We start from the raw sequence: 17142 nt of genomic DNA, 5'->3' as shown, positions 1-17142 counted from the left end.
GGAAGGGGGGGATGCGGGGGGGGTGCCCGGGGCGGGGGTGCGGCGGCGGCACCGGGACTCCCCCGCCGCCCCCGGGCGCGGATTGGCGGCGGTGGGGGCGCAGGGCGGGGCCGGCCCGGTGGAGCCATGACGTCACCGCCGCCGCCAGTCCCGCCCCGGCCCCGGTCCCGGTCCCAGCCCCGGCCATGCCGTCCCGGCCCTGGCCCCGGCCCCGCCGTAGCCCCCGGTGAGTCCGGTCGCTCCGCGGCGGGGGGGCAGGCGGGGGGCCGGGGGGTCGGGCCGCTCCTCGGGGGCACCGGAGGCGGGGGGGCATCCGTGGCCTCCGGGCACCGGATCGTGCCGTGGGAGGGTGGGGGTTGACCCCGGGGAAACGGCGGGGGTGGCCCGGTGTTCCCCTGGTGCCCCCCGGTGCATCCCTGTTGTGTCCTCGGCTCTCCCCGCTGTCTCCGGTGCATCCTGGGGTGTCCCCGGTGTCCCCCCAGAGCATCCCGGCTGTTTCTGAGGTGTCCCCGCTGCATCCTGGCTGTTCCTGGGGTGTCCCCAATGTCCCCGGTGCATTCCGGCTGTCCCCAGTGTCACCAGTGCATCCTGACTCTCCCTGGTGTGTCCCCAGTGTCCCCATTGCATCCCGGCTTGTCCTCCCTGGGGTGTCCCCAGTGTCCCCAGTGCATCCTGACTCTCCGTGGGGTATTCCAGGTGTCCCCACTGCATCCTGACTCTTCCTGGTGTGTTCCCACCGCATCCTGACTGTCCCTGCGGTGTCCTCAGTGTCCCCACTGCATCCCGACTGTCCCTGGGGTGTCCCCCACTGTCTTTCATCCCACCCGCCGGTCCCCAGTGTCCCCAGTACACCCCAGCTGCCCCCTGCATGTGTCTCTGTTGTCCCCACCACATCCTGACTGTTCCCAGTGTCCCCACCGCATCTCTGGCTGTCCCTGCGTGTCCCTGGCGAGTCCCAGCTGTCCTCGATGTGTCCCTGCACCCCGAGGCTGTTTCTCTAGCACATCCCACTTGTCCCCGGTGTATCCCGGCTGTCCCCAGGGTGTCCTTGCCGTCCCTGGTGCATCCTGGCTGTCCCTGGACTGTCCCCAGTGTGTCCTGGCTGTCCCCAGAACAGCTCAGCAGGGCTGGGGGCACTCGGGGCTGTCACCCCATGTCCCTGGACTGTCCCCAGTGTGTCCTGGCTGTCCCCAAAGCAGCTCAGCACGGTTGGGGGCACTCGGGGCTGTCATCCCACATCCCTGGACTGTCCCCAGTGTGTCCTGGCTGTCCCCAGAGCAGCTCAGCAGGGTTGGGGGCACTCAGGACTGTCATCCCACGTCCCTGGGCTCGGAGTGGGGGCCCTGCTGTGGGGCAGGCCAGGGCCAGCCCGTCACAGCCACGCTGGCATGTCCTGGGCTGCGGTTTGGGCACGTGCCGTGCCCCCACGCCGTGTGTCCACAGTGCCCGGGGCAGCGGGGAACAAGTGACTGGGGGGTACTGGGGAGGGGACGGGGGCTCTGGGTGGCCCTGGCTGTGCCACAGCCGTGTCCCCCTCCCCACAGGGACCCTCGCGCTGCCCCCGCGGGGCCCCACGCTGGGGGAGGGGATGGCCGCGCTGTCCATCTGTCGGGGCCCCCCCGGCTGTCCCCGCCGGGGGCTTGGGGGGGCCGCGGGCTGCTCTTCCCCTCCAGACAGAGCCTCACTTCCCCCCGTGACGCAGCCGGAGCCGCCGGCCCCGGGGCCGCTTCCTGCGCGGGGGGCAGGCGAGGGGCCCACGGGCACCTCAGGGACAATGGGGACCAAAGGGACCCGCGTGGGTTCGCCCCACGGGCTGCAGGGGCCGGGGACAGCATGTGCGAGGTCTGCCCGTGCCCCCAGGACCTTCCCCTTGTCCCTCCATCACCCCCAGACCATCTTCTTGTTCCCCGCATCACCACCAGACCCTCCTCTTGTCCCCTCCGGTCTCCCTCGTCCTGCCGAGCGCCCCCCGCCCCGCCGCGGTGCCGTGGGGTCCGGGTGAACCGGGGACGCGTGGCCCCGTGTGAACCCCAAAACCCCAAACCTCCCCCTCGTGGGGCGGGGGCTGGAGGCCGCGGCCGGGGGTCACGGCTCGGCGCCGCGTCTGCAGCCCCGGGGGGCTCCCCGAGGGGTTCCCGGGCTCCGGGGGGTCCCTCCAGAGGGTGCGGGATGCCCTCTGGGGATCCCTCTGTGCGCTGGCCTGTCCCCCCCGGCGGTGCCCGGTGCCGCGGGGGGATTCCCGGTGCTTCCTCTCCCGGGTTGGTTCCCGGTGTGCCGGTGCCGCCGCTCCCGGGGGCCCCGGCGCCGGTTCCCCGGGGCTGGCGCTGGCGGAGCCGCGCACCGGGGGAGGCGGTGGCTCCATCCCAGCTCCTCCCCGGCCGCGGCGGGAAGGCGGAGCCGCCGCCGCCGCCTCCCAACAATAGCGCGGCCGGGCCGGGCCGGGATGGAAACGCCGCTGCCGCCGGGACCGGCCCCAGGGCCGCTCTGAGCCGAGACTGGCGGAGCCGCCGGGAGCCCCGGGCGTGAGTACGGGCCGGGGCCGGGGCTCAGCACAGGCACGCGGTGGCACCGGCGGCGGGGGGAGCCCGGGGTGGAGCGGGGGGTGTGCGGCACTGGGGGGGCCGAGGGTCCTGTGCGCCGGGGCTGCGCATGCCGGTGCCCCGGGGCCGGGGTCAGCACCGGGGGTGCTGCATATCCCAATATCCCGGAGGTGCTGCACATCCCGGTGCCCTGGTGCCGATTCCGGTCCCAGTGGTCCTGCGCATCCTCGTGACCCTGTGCCGGTGGCGGTCCTGGTCCTGGGGGCATACCGGTGCTCCGGGGCTGATGCCGGTGCCCGTCCCAGTGGTGCTGCACATCCCGGTGCCCCAGGGCTGGTCCTGGTCCCGGTCCCAGGCGTGCTGTGCATCCTGGTGCCGCTCAGGTTCCCCTGTACCACCGGGAGGGAGGTGGGCAGCAGGAAGGGTCCCTGCGGCTCTTGGTGCCAGTGGGGTCAGGACTCGGCCCTGGGGGTCTTTTGAGGCTCCTTCCCCGTCCTCAGCCCAGTTCTCCCCGGCAGGTGACACCGCACAGGGACGGGGCTGGGGACATCCGAAGCCAGGTAAGGGAGGGCCGGGCTGTGCAGGGCCTGAGGGTGCCTCAGGCCAGGTGCCACCAGCCAGGGGCCGGCAGGGACCCCAGCGTGACACGTGTCCCTTGCAGCAGTGATGTCGGAGAGTGTGGCCGAAGCACCGGGAGCCGGGAGCCCGGCAGCGCTGGGTGAGACGGGCACCAGCCATGAGCTGCTGCAGCGCCTGCGGGAGCTGGAGGTATGCGGGAATGGGACCACCAGGACACGGGATCACTGGGCAGCTGTGGCTGGTGCCACCAGGCAGCTGTGGCCACTGTGAATCCATGGCCATGGCCACCATGCAGCCAGTGCCAAGAGCCAGCTGTGGCCAGTGCCATGGAGCCCACAGTCTGGACTCCATGGTGATGGGTCACACTGTCCAGCTTTCCACGGCCGTTGTGTGCCACTGCTCCTGGGGCAGCCCCATCCTGCCATGAGTGGCCCTGAGTGCCACCAGGAGACAGAGGTCTGCTTGGTGCCATGGGGATGTCCACGGTGTCCCCTGAGCTGTCCCTGCTCTGTTGTAGGCAGAGAATTCAGCCCTGGCCCAGGCCAATGAGAACCAGCGGGAGACGTACGAACGCTGCCTGGACGAGGTACTGGAGAACACAGCCACACACGGGGCACACACGTGGTACACACATGCACACGCGTGTGCGGGGGCACGAGGCCGTGTGTGCCCATGTGCCCCACCCCAGACCTCCCCTCTGCTCCCCAGGTTGCCAACCACGTGGTGCAGGCGCTGCTCAACCAGAAGGTGGGTGGCAGGAGGGCGGGAGGGTGTTGGGGGGCTCGGGAGGATGTTGAGGGGCTCGGGGGGTCCTGGCTGACCCCCCACGCCCCGGTCAGGACCTGCGTGAGGAGTGCATCAAGCTGAAGAAGCGTGTCTTCGAGCTGGAGCGGCAGAACCAGGTGCTGAGCGACCTGTTCCAGCAGAAGCTGCAGCTCTCCACTGGGTCCCTGCCCCAGGTATGCCCAGGGCTGCATCGGAGCTGGGGGGTGGGCATGGGGAAGAGCTCCCCCAGAGCTTAACCCACCACCTCTCTCCTCTCCAGCTGCCGCTGCACCCAGTGCCAGTAGCCCCAGATGTCCCGGTCACCCCCCAGCCAGGCTCTGCTGAGCAACAGCCCCCCCCGCTGCTCCCTGGCCTCTGTGTGCCCCTGCCTGAGGTGGGTACCGGTGTTCCCAACCCCTTCCTGTTCTAGTGTCCCCCTCTCCGGGCTGTGTCACCCCCTTCCCCATTGTCTTCTCCCAGTGTGTGGTGTCACCAAGCCTGTGACACGTGGCTTTCCAGGCCCACGGTGTCCTGTCTCCCTCCCTGGATCTGTGGTGTCCCCATCCATGTGCCTGTGCCATCATACTTTCAGCAGTGTCCCTGTGCTCCCTGTGGTGTCACCTCTCCAGTTCCATGGTGTCCACCTCCCCAAGCCCCTCCGTCTGTGATGTCTCTGGCTCCAAAACCCATTGCCCCAGATGTCCCTGTCCCCATTGTGTCCCCATCCCAAAGCCTATTGTGCACCTCTCTGTGTTTCCAGAGTGTCCCTCTGGTACCAGGGGGCTCAGTGCCAGGTGCCCACAGGGTGACTATGCCTGGTCCCCGCAGGTGCTGCCACCGGTGCCATCAGGCAGCCCTGGGCTCAGCCCTGGTGCCCCACCCCTGGATGCCTTGTCCCCCTTCTTCAAAAAGAAAGCCCAAATCCTGGAGGTGCTGCGCAAGCTGGAGGAGACAGACCCGCTCTTGGGGCCCCCTCCGGCCTCCCCTGGCTCCCCCGAGCCCTGCTCAGCCCCGGGTTGGCCCCCCTGCCCACTGCGGGGCCCGGGGGCTGTGGGGGGCTGGCGGGGGACCGAGGGCAGCCCCTGCTCCTCACCAGAGGAAGGGGGGCCGCCGCGGGGGGCTCTGCTCAGCGCCTTGGCTGAGCGGCTGCTGCGAGGTGAGGGAGGGGGCTGCTGCCGGAGCAATGGCGAAGCCCCTGGGGGACCCCCCCGGCAGCGGCGCGGGGAGCACCCCGCCTTCCTGGGACTCTACACGCCGGGCGAGGAGAGCCCCGAGGGGAGCTTCACCCCGCTCTCACCTGGGGGGGTCCCCAACCCCCTGCCCTCCCCCAGCAAGGTGCTCAAGCTGCCAGCCCCCCCCGGGGGGCTGCGCCTCAGCCCCCAGCTCGCCCACCCCTCCAAGATCCCCTGTCGTGGCGCCCACCCCGAGGCCTCACCGGGGCTCAGCCGCCGCCCATCCCCCGATGCCCCCCCAGAGCCCGGCTCCACCGAGCCCTCCGCCTTCCCCCACCCCCGCACCTTCGAGGCGGTCGAGCAGCCCCCTGGGCCACCGGGACCCCTGGCCGGCGGGGAGCGGGCGGCCGCTTCCCCCCCCAGCTCCCGCCGTGGCACGGGGGGCTCGGCTCCCTGCCGCCGCCCTGGCAAGAAGCCCCCCGAGCCGGGCTACCTGCCCTTCAAGGAGCGCCTGGCCGCCCTGGGCAAGCTGCGGGGGGCAGAGGGCCGCGAGCCGCCTGGCCCGGGGCGGCCCGAACGGGGCCACGGGGCCGAGCTGCGCCCTCCGCCCCGGGGGGGTTTGGGGGGCAGCCTGAAGCACCCCGAGCCGGCGCACGGCGCGGAGCCCCTGGCCCGCTGCTACTCCTCCGGCTCCATGGGCGACCCCGGCAAGGCGGGGGGCAAGGGGCGCCCCGTCACCGGCCGGACCCCCTCACGGACCCCCCCCACGCCCCCTGCCAAGGCCTCCCGCAGCCCTCACGGCAGCCCCACCAAGCTGCCCACCAAGGCGGGCAAAGCGGGGGCGCCGCGGGGCGAGGAGCCAGCGGGCGCCAAGGCGGGCGGGGGTCCCCATAAAACCCCCGCAGACCCCGAGCCCACGGGGCCGGCGGCGAGCGCCGCGGGGCACTCGGCCATCGAGGAGAAGGTGATGAAGGGCATCGAGGAGAACGTGCTGCGGCTGCAGGGGCAGGAGCGGGCGCCGGGCGCCGAGGCCAAGGGCAAGGCGGCGGGGCTGGCGAGCTGGTTCGGGCTGCGGCGCAGCAAGCTGCCGGCGCTGAGCCGGCGTGGGGACGGGGGGCGCGGGCGCGAGTGGGCCGGGACCCCCGCGCCCCTGCGCCGAGAGGTCAAGTTGGCCGCCCGCAAGCTGGAAGCCGAGAGTCTCAACATCTCGAAGCTGATGGAGAAGGCGGAGGATCTGCGGAAGGCGCTGCGGGAGGAACACGCGTTCCTGCAGGGACTGGCGCTGGAGAAGGGGCGTCCCCGCGGGCCCCCGCGAGGCCCCGGCCCCCTCCCCGTGATGTACCAGGAGGTGACGGCCGAGACCTTCATGCAGCAGCTGTTGGACAGGTCAGCTCCCACCTGGGTCCCTTCGGGGTAGGGGGGAGGGTGGGGCGTCCCCCTGATCGTTGCCTCCCCCCAGGGTGGACGGGAAGGACGTCCCCTACGAGACCCGCCTGGAGCACAAGCGGGAGCTTTGTGACCTCCGGAGGGTCCCCCCCGACGCCAAAGAACCCCGGCTCTGCCGCCCGCCCCGCAACGGCATCGTGGGACACCTGCGGGAGCCCTCGGACAAGGTGAGGACCCCCGCTCCAGCCCCCAGGCCTCCGCTCCGGGGGGACCCCGCAGCCGTTCAGCCTCTGCATCCCCGCAGGTGCCTGACGTGGGGCTCCGGGACGAGCTCCCGTCCGACGAGAGCTTGTCCGAGTCGGGGACGTCGCAGCATTTCGCTGGTGAGGGGGCGATGGGGGGGTTAGGGCGGAGAGGGGGCACCAGGGTGGACCCCCCGGCATTGACCCCTCCCCTTGTGCTGCAGCCTGTGGGTCTCTGACGCGGACACTGGACAGCGGGATCGGGACCTTCCCGCCCCCTGACTATGGGGGGGTCCCCGCCAAGAGCACCCCCAAACCGCGGGGCCGCCCCGAGCCGCTGCCCGGGGCCGTGCCGGCCGCCGTCACCAAAGTGCCGCGCAAGGCCCGGACGCTGGAGCGAGAGGTGCCCAGCGCCGAGGAGCTGCTGGTGCCTGGAAAGCACCGGAGCGCCCCGGGGTGCCGCCTCCCGCCCCCCCCCAGCTCACACGGCCACCGCGCTGCACCCCAAGGTGGGTGTCCCCTTCCCCGTGCCCCAAGGTGGGTGTCCCCCTTCCGTGCCGGGTGTGCCCCCACCCCCGTTCAGGTGCAACAGGGGCTCGGCCCCACGGTGGGGGGCTGGGGGTGTGGAGGCCCTGCAGGTCAGCGCTGGCCCCCCGTTGTTCCGCAGACACCGGGGAGGACGCCCGGAAGCCGCGGCACGTCCAGCAGAGCAAGAACTGGACCTTCCCCAATGCCAAAGCCTGCAGTGCTGCTGACCCCTTCGTGTGCCCCCCCGGGGGGCTGGAGGGGCTGCATCGGCCTGTGCAGGTAAGGGCAGGCTGTGGGAGCCCTGAAATCCTGGAGTACCCCAAAACCTTGGTGTGGGGTCCCTGAAACTCCAGAGTGAGGACACTGAAGCAAGACCCCAAAACCCCAGCACAGGGACCCCAGACCCTCCTGGCCATGCTGTGGCGATGGAGAAGCCATGGGGAGAGGATGTGGGGGGACACTCCCCAGAGTGATCATTTGCCACATCCTCATGTGCCCCGAGGGGTGGGGGGGATTTAAAATGCCCCTCTAATGTTTTGGGGGGGGGGGGGGACACAGAGGTTCCCCCCACGGGGGAGTGAGAACGTGGGTGTCATTAGCACAGGCAACCCCCCCTGCCCACGCTGTCCCTCCCCAGGCCCCTGTGTGCAGCCCGGCGGGGCATCGGGGGGCATCCCCGGAGGCCCCCCCACCGCTGCCCCCTGCCCTGAGCGCTAGCAGCAGCCGGACCCCCAGCGCCTCAGACGTGGGGGACGAGGGCAGCACGGAGGCGCGGTCCCGGGACGGGGGGCACGGCCCCGCCGGGCTGGAGCACTCCGAGTCCCTCAGCGATTCGCTCTACGACAGCCTCTCCTCCTGCGGCAGCCAGGGCTGAGCGGCCCCGGCCCTGCTCCCACGTCTTCCACCCTGTCCCCGCTGCTCCCCGCTCCCGCTCTGAGGGTGCTGCCTGGATTGGGGGGGTCCGGTGTCCTGTCGCTCCCTGTCCCGGCTCTCTCCGATGGTGCTATGGCTCTGTACAGCCCCCGCCGATGGGTTTTTAACTCAATAAAGCCGCCCCCTCCCCCCCCCCCGCCCGGGTTATTTATACACGTGATGGTGCAGCCGCTGTGTCCCTGCGCTCCAGGGAGGGTCGGATGGACGCGGGGGGATGGAGGGATGGACGGATGGACGCGGGGGATGGAAAGAGGGGGACGAGAGTTTGGAGTCTGAGCGATTTATTGAATCATCCCGGTGTACAAAGAGCGGAGGTGGCGGGACTGAGAGCGCTGGGAATGCGATGTCCCCGCGGCCCCCTCCCAGCACACGTTCGTTTCTTGGCACTGGTGCTCAAGGGGAGGCTCCACCAATGAGTTTGGCTGAGGGGGGGTCGCACCAACGACCCCCCGGGGGCTGGTTTGGGGCTTTACAGCCTCCCGGGGAAGGGTAACACCCCGGGTGCTGGTGGGGCTGGGGACAAACCTCGGAGGAAAGAGGACAAGTGGGTGACCACTCCAAGGGCCACAGGCTGGGGGGAAAACCAGGGGGAGCCAAATTCCAGCAGGATCCACAAATTGACTGGTTTATAATAAAAAAAAAAAAAAAAAAAAGCTGAACGAGAGAAAAACCCACGAGGTGCGAAAGCTTCTGGCTGCTTCCTCGGCAGCAAAGCGCAGCCCCTTTAATGACAGAGAGGGACGGGAGGGGACATGGGGACACAGGGGTGGCTCCGCCTCGGCCCAGAGCCGCTTCACTTCTTCTCCTTCTTCTTGTTCTGCAAGAGGAAAGGTGGCCACGGTCACCGTGGGCTCCATCCCTCTGTCCCCCTGCCCTGCCCGGGGACCCTCACCTACCTCGGACATGCCCAGGATCATCAGGAGCTCCCGGAAGATGTTCACGAAGTCGAGGAAGAGATCAACGCAGTGCCTGGGGGAGGGAGGGAGGGAGGGAGAGAGGGAGGGATGGATGCTCAGGGTAGGCCACCCTGCCCCCTGTGTCACCCCCCCTGTGTCCCCAGCACCCACCAGATGTAATCCTTGTCGCCGCTCTCCGCCTTCTCAATGATGAGCTGCGTGTCGAAGAGCACGAAGCCGCACATGATCATCAGCGCCACGTACAGGTTGGCCTGCAGGGGAGAGAGGGACATGAGGTGGGGACAGTCCCCTGCTGGTGTCACCTGTCTGTCTGCCCATCCTCAGCGGGGTCCCAGCAGCTGGAAGGGGACTCACTGTGAAGAGCCAGGTGGATCTCACGAAGGCGTTCACCAGGGAGGAGAGGAGCATCAGGGTGAGGCCGGAGAGCAGGAAACCTGCAGGGCGAGGGCAGGGGGTGAGGGCCAGGTCTGGGGAGCCCCCCACGCCCCGCAGGGAGCCCCCAGCCCCCTGAGAGTCCTCCCCAAAGCCCCTCTCACCTCCTAGGTAGAGGTAGCTGCGGCGCCGGGCGTACAGGGCGCTCAGTGAGAAGCAGGCGAAGATGGTGGCAGTGCCCAGGAAAGCAGTAGGGATGATGCTGGGAGGGGAAAGAGGTGGTCAGAGGGTTTTGGGGTCAGCTGGGGGGCATCAGCAGGGCTTGGGGGGTAGCTGGGGGTGGGGAATGGGATCTGTGTGGCAGTTGGAGGTGGGGGACGGAGTCTGTGGGAGCATCTCCTACCTGGGGTTGATGGAGATGCACATTTGCAGGAGGGGTCCCAGGTTGATGCCTGGAAGGACAGAACTGATTGTCACCAGAGCCATTCTGGGGGCTCCATCCGGCCCCTCCACAGGATTTGGGGTCCTGTGGGATGCGGGGGGTAGTTGTGGTGCCCACCTACCCGTGAGGAAGGCGAAGCCAACCAGCATCCCCAGCCGCTTCTGCTCGGTCTCGCGGCTGTGCGGGGTGGCCGTGAGCCAAACCATCAGCCCCAGTGCGCCCAGGCCAGTCAGGAGCCCGAACTGGGAGAGTGAAGAGACAGATGAGGGCTGGGCATTGCCTCACCTGGGTGGTGCAGGGCTTGGGGTGCCACCTGTGACCCTTCAAAGGCCCCTCACCTGGAACAGGTGGGTCACCACGTTGATGTAGGCGCCTGCAGCCGCCACAAACATGCAGATGGCGAAGCTGCCATAGACCCTCTTCAGGTGCTCCTGGGTGGAGGCTGAGCTGTGGGCAAGGAGGAGGTGGTGAGGGGGTCAGGGAGGGCTGGCGCAGCCCCCAGGCCCCCCGCCCTGCCTGTGTGTCACTCACATGTGGGAGAACTTGAAGAGGGCATCAAAGTTAATGCTCCGGTCGAAGACGTTCATGGTGCCAGGCTGGGATGGGCCCACGGCCGCTCCACAGGGGTGCAAGCTGTGAGGGGAAGCAGGGTCAGGAAGGATCTGGAGCCTACCCAAAGCTCCCAAACTTCCCCCAGGAGCCGGGTGGGAGCCCAGGAGCTGCGGAGTGAGTGGCAGGAGCTGCGGAGCTGCTGGGGCTCCGGAGCCTTCCTTGTCCAGCTGGTGCAAGCACTGCTGGCTGTTGCAAGGCCAGGGTGGCCCCCGGGGTGTTGCAGGGCTGTTGCAAGGCCAGGGCGGCCCTCGGGGATCCCACAATGGGGCTGTTGTGAGGCCACGGGAGCCCCTGAAGAGTGCCCGGTGCTGTGGGAGCGCTGCCGGCAGCTGGAAACGTCTTTGTGCCAGGTGACTATTAGTGCCTGTAATGACGTCCCCAGAGGTGGCTCTGGCAGCGGGAGGCTCCCGGCAGGGCCTCCTCCTCCTTCTCCTCTTCCTCGCCCTCCTCCTTGTCCTCGTCCAGCCGGCTCGGCCGGCTCTGTCCCCTCTGGCACCTGCCAGAGCCCGACCTGCCCAGCCAGTGGCACGAGCCACCTGTCCCCGAGGGATGGAGGGGACCAAACAGGGCCTGCCGGGGGACAGGGGCTTCCGGCAGCTGCCCCGGCAGAGGGGAGGGTCTCGGAGAGGGGCCTCATCCTGCCACACCAGCACGGCCCAGGCGTGCACAGGTCACAACTCAGCACTGGGACAGTGCCATGGGGTGGCACTGGACCGGTGTCACCCCTGGGCTGGTGCCACGAGGCCCTGGGGCAGCCCCAGGTCAGAGGGCAAGGCAAGGGAGGAGGTGCGGCCATGGGGACAGTCCCCGCCGGGGTGTGGCGGCGGGGGTGTGTGTGACAGGGGCGTGACAGCCCCCGCCGGGGGTGACACCCCTCGGGTCCCAGTGACAGCCGGTTCCACTGGGCAGGGCCCGGTGAGTGCCGGTCCCGGGCCGGCCGGACCCCGAGCCGCCCTCCCCGCCCCCAGCGCCGCTTTCGCTTTCGCCGGTGCCGCCCCTGGTCAGCTCCAAGCGACCTTTACCCGCTGCTTCCTGCACCCCCTCCCCGGCGCTGCCCCGGCGCTGCCCCGGCGCTTCCCCCCCCCTCCACCGCCCCGATCCCCCCCGATCCTCCCGTTAGAACCGGGCGGAGACCCCCGGGGCCCAACCCGTGCGCGCCGCTCCCCCCCCACCCCCCCCGCCACGGGGCCTGGTGGGGGCGGGACCGCCGCGGTCCGCTCGGGGCGCGTTCTGGGGGCGTTGTGGGATTTCCCGGGGTCCGCAGCCGCCCTGGGACCCCCGGGGCTCCCCCGGGGCTGCCCGGGCCCGCCCGCACCTGCGCCGCGTCCGCCGTCCGTGCCAGGCCGCGAGCTCTGCGCCACGCCCCCGCCGCTCATTGGCTGAGCCCCCGCGTAGTCCCGCCTCCCGCGTCATCCCATTGGCTCTCGTCAGCGCGGGGGGCGGGGCTCGTCTCGAGCCGCCGTCACGGCCCGGGCCGCGCCCGAGCGCCGCCGTTGGGCGAGCAGCGCCCGCCCCCGCGCGCGAGCGCGGCGCTGATTGGTCAATGTGGGTCCGCTCCGGCCAATCGGAGAGTGCCGCTCGCTGCCGGCCTTTGCGCGCCCTCCGGTGGCGCCGCCGCGGAAGTGCAGCGCCGGGGCGGGCCCGGGCGGGGCGGGCGGGGCGGGCCCGGGAGGCGGTGGCAGCGCCGGACACGACGGGCTGAACCTCCCCCGCCGCCCCCCGGTGCCTGGGCCGGGGATGGGGAACGTGGAGAGCGCGGACGGGGAGGCGCTGCCCCGGGGCCCGGGAACGGCGGCGGCCCCGGGGGGGCCCGGACTGTTCGCCCCGGGCAAGATGCCGATGCCGGAGCCCTGCGAGCTGGAGGAGCGCTTCGCCCTGGTGCTGGTGAGAGGCCGACCCCCGCCGCGCTCCCCAGCTCCCGGTGCTCACCCTCCGTTCCCTCCGTGTGCCCTCCCGGTGCGCTTCGCCTGTTCGCTCCGTCCCTGTTCCCGCTGAGCCCCCACTCCGGTTCATCCCTTCCCGGGACTCCTCCCGATGCGCTCTCCCGGTCCAGTTGGCGGGCACCGGGTACCGCCGGGACGGCACCGCCGCCCGGAGCCACCGGGGGCGGGCGGGGAGCGCCGGTGCCCGGGGGGATGGGCAGTGGCCGCGGGGCCGCGGGGAACACCCCACCCGGGACAGCCCCGGGGGGTGACGCCACTCCCGGTGCCACCGCGGGGGCTCCTGAGGCCCGGGAACTTTGTGAGCCGGGAAAGTCCCGTCGGGGCAGCGCGCGGGGCTGGAGTTGGGTTTCTCCGTGGGTGCGGGGGACCGCAGGGCTGGGATTCCCCTCTGGGTGCGGCGGTTCCCGGTGGATGCAGTGGTTCCCGGTGGGCGCGGGTGCTCTGCGCGGTCCCAGGTCCGCTGTCACAGCCGGGGCGGTGGCTACCCCGGTGCCACCGCGGCCCAGGGACGTGTCTCGGCAATGCCCCCGGTGCCGCTGGGACCACCAACACCGCCGAGGTGTCCCACCGGCGCTTGGGTCACCCACGAGCCGTCCCGGTGGCCCCACCGCGGCGCCGGCTTTGTTTTGGGGGGGGGGGGGGACATCATGGCTGGGTGACACCGGTGCCCCCCGGCAACCGGCCCCGCCATCCCGGTGGGAGCCGCCGCCAGCGGAAGCCGCAGCCGGGCAGGAAATGCCGAGAGTGGTCCCACGGGGCTCTGGAAGCCGAGCTCAGGGGCAACGGGGGGCACCGGCAGCCACGGCGTGGGCGCGTCCCGCCGGTGACGAGGGGCTCCCGCCCGCGGCGGCGCTGCCCGTCCCGCATCCCACGCGGGGCGGATGCGGCCGCCGGTGTCCGCGGGGCCTGTGGCGGGGGGACACGTCCTGCCAGGCGACACCGGTGCCGGGGGGATCAGTTTGCAGGGTGGTGGCACCAGCCACCCCCCCCCCCCCAAAATGTCCCCGCGGCCGTCGGCGGCGCCCGGTGCCGTCCCGGCTGCTGCCGGGGGTGGAAAATATTCCATCATGTGATAGAGCTCCGGCGGCCCCCGCAGGCGAGGATCCGCCCCGGAGCCCCTCAGCCCCGGGGCGGGCTCCAGCCCCGGTAGCACCGTTTCCCGGAGGTTTTCAGCCCCGGGACAGCCATGGAGGCTCCCAGTGGGACCAACGGCGGAGGAAGTGCCCGGCCGGGAGCGGCCGCGCTCCCACCACAAAGGCAGGAAACGGAGCGGCGGGAACGCCGGGACGGGCGGCTGCGCTTCAAAGCCCCCCGCGGGTGCCCCTCGACCCCACCCGGGGTCTCTGTGTGTCCTTTCCGCCTCCATTCCCAGGGGGGGCCGGGATTTTACTGGTGGCCACGGGGGAATAACCGCAGTGCTTTGGGGAGGGGATGGTGCCCCTTTTGGGGGCAGTTTTAGCGGCCCCGTGCTGGTGGTCAGTCCCGTGGGAATCTGCGGGTCCAGCGGGACCCTCACCCAGGGGTGCTCGGCCTCGCCCAGGCTCTGTCCCGGTTTCCTGCGGCTCCGTGGGATCGGGATGAGCAGGGGAAGGCTAACTTTAGCTGACATGGGGTGGGTGGAGCAGCGCTGGTGACCGGCTCCTGATAGCGGGGCTGCCCGGAGCTGCGTCACTGCGGTGGCATCTCCCACTAGGGTGGCATCATGCGCTGGGCTGGCATCTCCCACCAGGGTGGCATCACCCAGCACGATGGCACCACCCACCTGGGCTGGCATCTTTCACTTGTGTGGCATTGCCCACCAGAGCAGTCCCAGTCCCATGACTCTCTGGCATCCCTGGTGCCCACTGTGGCACCCCATTTGTCCTGTGCCCCACCCCGCACAGAGGATGCTGGGGTCCCCCCATGGCTCATCCCAGTGACCCGACGGGCTGGCACCAGAGCCTGGCCTTGTGCCCGGTGCCCGGGTGAGCAGACACCTGTGCTGGGACTTGTGCCCAGTGTCCCAGTGCCGGGCCTCATGTCCGGTGTCCTGGTGAGCTGGCACCGGTGCCTGGCCTCGTGCCGCGGTCAGGAGTGGAGGCTGCGGTTTGTCGCGCGGAAGCGGGTGCAGACAGGAAGGATGCGTCAGGGATAGGCAGATTTGGTGCTGCTGGCGGCTGGCAAGTGGCCCCAGTGGCACTGCTGTCCCCGTGCCACATCTGTGCCTGTTGCTGCATCCTGGTGCCCTGGCTATGTCATGGGTCAGGGTGCCCTTAGAGGAGACCCTGGCTGTGCTGGGGGTGCTTTTTGGGGGCACCTAGGCTGTGCCATGGGTCTGGGTGCCCCTTGGGGGGCACTGTCCCCATGTCCCCCAGGGTGACACCCCCCCTCTGTCCCCAGAGCTCCATGAACCTGCCCCCAGACAAAGCCCGGCTCCTGCGCCAGTATGACAACGAGAAGAAGTGGGACCTCATCTGTGACCAGGTGGGGGCTGGGTGGTCCATGGGGGTCGGGCGGGGACACTGTGCTGCTGTCCCAGTGTCACCAACACCCTTCTGTCCCCCCCAGGAGCGGTTCCAGGTGAAGAGTCCCCCCCACGCCTACATCCAGAAGCTGCGCAGCTTCCTGGAGCCAGGTGTCACACGGAAGGTGAGGGGCTGGGAGGTTTGGGGGAGCCTTAGGGAGTTTGGGGGGTCTGGGGGAGCACGGCTCAGCCTCGCTCTGCCCCCAGAAGTTCAGGAGGAGGGTGCAGGAGTCGACCAAGGTGCTGCGCGAGCTGGAGATCAGCCTGAGGACGAACCACATCGGGTGAGTGTGGGGTCCTGGGGGGGGTTATGGGGTCGCAGGGAGGGGTAGTGGAGTCCAGCCCAGGGCTGCAGGGCCGCAGAGTGGGGTGCGCAGTTCCGGATGGGGTGTGGGGTCCCGGGGGGGCGGTGGGGTCCTGTCACCAGCCCCACACAGCTGCAGGGGAAGCCGGAGGCGCTGCAGGAACTGGGCCGGTTCCTGCCCCGGCCCGCGGGCAGGTCCCGGGGGCGGATGCCGGTGCGGATGGCCGGCGATGACGCCCTGAACGAGGCAGCGCGGCCAGATCCTGGCCGGCTCCTCCCGACCAACCGGAGGGCTCGGTCGGCACCATCCCCGAGCCGGTGACACCCCGACCCGCACCGGGATGCCCCGGGGCTGCGCGGGGCGTCGGGTGGGACGGAGCCGTCCGGGGGGTGTTGGGGACATCAGCGGCGGGTGCCCGGTGGCACGGTCGTTCCCGGGCCGGCTCGGTCGTGCCCGGGCCGGCTCGTGCACGTGCCGGCTGTTCCCCGCCGCCGGCCCCGCTCGTCCCTGCCCACGGACCCAAAATAGCAGCAGCCGGAGACAGGAAACGGGCTGAGGCGAGGGGCTGGCGGCGGCAGGAAAGGGGCGGCCGCGGCCCCCGTGGCTCCCTGACGCACGGCTGTGGGCAGGCGTGGGGACCCCCGGTGCTCCCAATGCTCCTGGGTGAATCCCCCACCCCGCGCACCCCACTCCGCGCACCCCCACCCCGCTTGCCCCCCTCGTTGCCCCTGGGCACAGCACCTCACAAGTGCACCCCAACACCTTCCCGGGGGTCGGGGCAGCCCGAATCCCCTCCAAATTCCCCCGCGAGGTTCCCAGGGTGGGGGTGCAGCCTCAGCAGCCACCTCCGTTTCCCGCCCACACCGAGCCCTCCCTGCCCTGCACTCCTCAGATAACCCCGTGCTGGCGCTGGCACCAGCGATAGCAGAGGGGCTGCAACCACCACGGCAACCCCGGGGTGCCCCCACCATCCCCCCACCGTCCCCGTGCCAGGACAGGGGTCTCCGTGGTGGAGGGGGTTGTGTCGGGGGGGATCCCCGACTCCTGCGGGCTCTGACGGGTCCCTGGTGCCGCAGGTGGGTGCGGGAGTTCCTCAATGATGAGAACAAGGGGCTGGACGTGCTGGTGAACTACCTGTCCTTCGCCCAGTGCGCCGTCATGTGAGTGGGGTCGGGGGGTCACTGGGGTGAGGGGGGACCCAGGGAGTCCTTGGGAAATGTGGAGGTTCCTGGTCGCTGTGGCAGCTCCCTGCTGCCGACGCCTGATACTGCTCGGTCCCTTATCACCCCTACGGCAGGGACCTGTCTGCACTGGGCTTCTGAGGGACGCGGGATTTTCAGAGCCTTCCTGCCTGCTTTGGGCATGCCAGAGCCACCCTCGTGCCTCTCCCCACCCCGCCACTGCCCTCTCGCCACCTGCCTCAGTGCTTGCATCCGTGCTGGAGCCGTGTGCCCCCCGCCAGAGCCGTGTGCCCCCTTGCCAAAGCCGTGTGCCCCCTTGCCAAAGCCGTGTGCCCCCCGCCAAAGCCGTGTGCCCCCCGCCAAAGCCGTGTGCCTCCTGCTGCGCGCGTGTCCCCCCACCAGGTTGGATTTTGAGGGCCTGGATGGCGGCGAGGATGGCGCACTGGAGAAGCTGCGTGCCTGGAGCAGGTCCATCGAGGATCTGCAGCACCCCAGCGCCCTGCCCGCCCCCTTCGCCAGCAGCCTGGCCCGCTCTGCCCGCCAGACCGCCCTACGGTACGTGCCCAGGGGATGTCCCACTGTGGGGGGACGTCCTGCCATGGGGGTACGTCCTGCTTCAGGGCTTTGCTGGCCACGGCGCTGCCGCTTGCCGCCTGCTGTGCTGCGTGCCGTGGTGTGTGCCGGCGTGCCATGGTGTGTGTGACATGGTGTGTGCCGTGCCA

The 17142-nt window shown here is 70.6% G+C and overlaps 3 protein-coding genes across 15 annotated transcripts in view; 2 read left to right on the top strand and 1 right to left on the bottom strand.

Moving 5' to 3' along the window:
• The first annotated feature begins 111 nt into the window (after positions 1–111).
• NCKAP5L (NCK associated protein 5 like) lies at positions 112–8298 on the top strand. Of its 8 annotated transcripts, none has more exons than XM_042028949.1 (13): positions 112–226; positions 3059–3100; positions 3205–3308; positions 3637–3705; positions 3828–3866; positions 3959–4078; positions 4165–4278; positions 4713–6442; positions 6516–6669; positions 6747–6825; positions 6909–7193; positions 7352–7491; positions 7850–8298. In XM_042028949.1, the coding sequence occupies exons 1-13, from the start codon at positions 127–129 to the stop codon at positions 8084–8086; spliced, it is 3213 nt and encodes a 1070-aa protein (XP_041884883.1). In that variant the 5' UTR covers positions 112–126; the 3' UTR covers positions 8087–8298. The 8 variants fall into 8 exon arrangements, with proteins under 8 accessions (XP_041884883.1, XP_041884882.1, XP_041884889.1 ...); XM_042028948.1 differs by having other exon boundaries at positions 3202–3308; XM_042028955.1 differs by lacking the exon at positions 112–226 and adding an exon at positions 390–725.
• Positions 8299–8409: 111 nt separating this feature from the next.
• On the bottom strand, positions 8410–11906 carry TMBIM6 (transmembrane BAX inhibitor motif containing 6). Its single transcript, XM_042028978.1, has 10 exons — positions 11804–11906; positions 10408–10509; positions 10215–10323; positions 9998–10118; positions 9838–9886; positions 9599–9696; positions 9417–9496; positions 9213–9313; positions 9042–9114; positions 8410–8962 (listed from the first exon to the last, which is right to left on the bottom strand). The coding sequence occupies exons 1-10, from the start codon at positions 11899–11901 to the stop codon at positions 8939–8941; spliced, it is 855 nt and encodes a 284-aa protein (XP_041884912.1). The 5' UTR covers positions 11902–11906; the 3' UTR covers positions 8410–8938.
• A 253-nt stretch (positions 11907–12159) lies between these two features.
• FMNL3 (formin like 3) overlaps positions 12160–17142 on the top strand; it is a 14036-nt gene continuing 9053 nt past the window's right edge. For 2 of the 6 annotated variants that reach the window (XM_042028959.1, XM_042028960.1), the window contains exons 1-6: positions 12160–12372; positions 14811–14894; positions 14979–15059; positions 15142–15218; positions 16316–16399; positions 16823–16975. In XM_042028959.1, coding sequence (XP_041884893.1) covers positions 12226–12372; positions 14811–14894; positions 14979–15059; positions 15142–15218; positions 16316–16399; positions 16823–16975 — 626 coding nt within the window. In that variant the 5' untranslated portion in view covers positions 12160–12225. Of the gene's footprint in view, positions 12373–14810; positions 14895–14978; positions 15060–15141; positions 15219–16315; positions 16400–16822; positions 16976–17142 lie in introns of those variants that run through there. The other 4 variants (XM_042028957.1, XM_042028956.1, XM_042028961.1 and 1 more) reach the window with 4 other exon arrangements.

The sequence above is a fragment of the Corvus kubaryi genome, unplaced genomic scaffold, assembly GCF_017639235.1.
Source record: "Corvus kubaryi isolate FWS band 111438036 unplaced genomic scaffold, C.kubaryi_AGA036_p1.0 37309, whole genome shotgun sequence".
Taxonomy (NCBI): Eukaryota; Metazoa; Chordata; class Aves; order Passeriformes; family Corvidae; genus Corvus; species Corvus kubaryi.
Note: the sequence above shows the minus strand (reverse complement) of the source record. Positions and strands in the feature narration are given on the sequence as shown.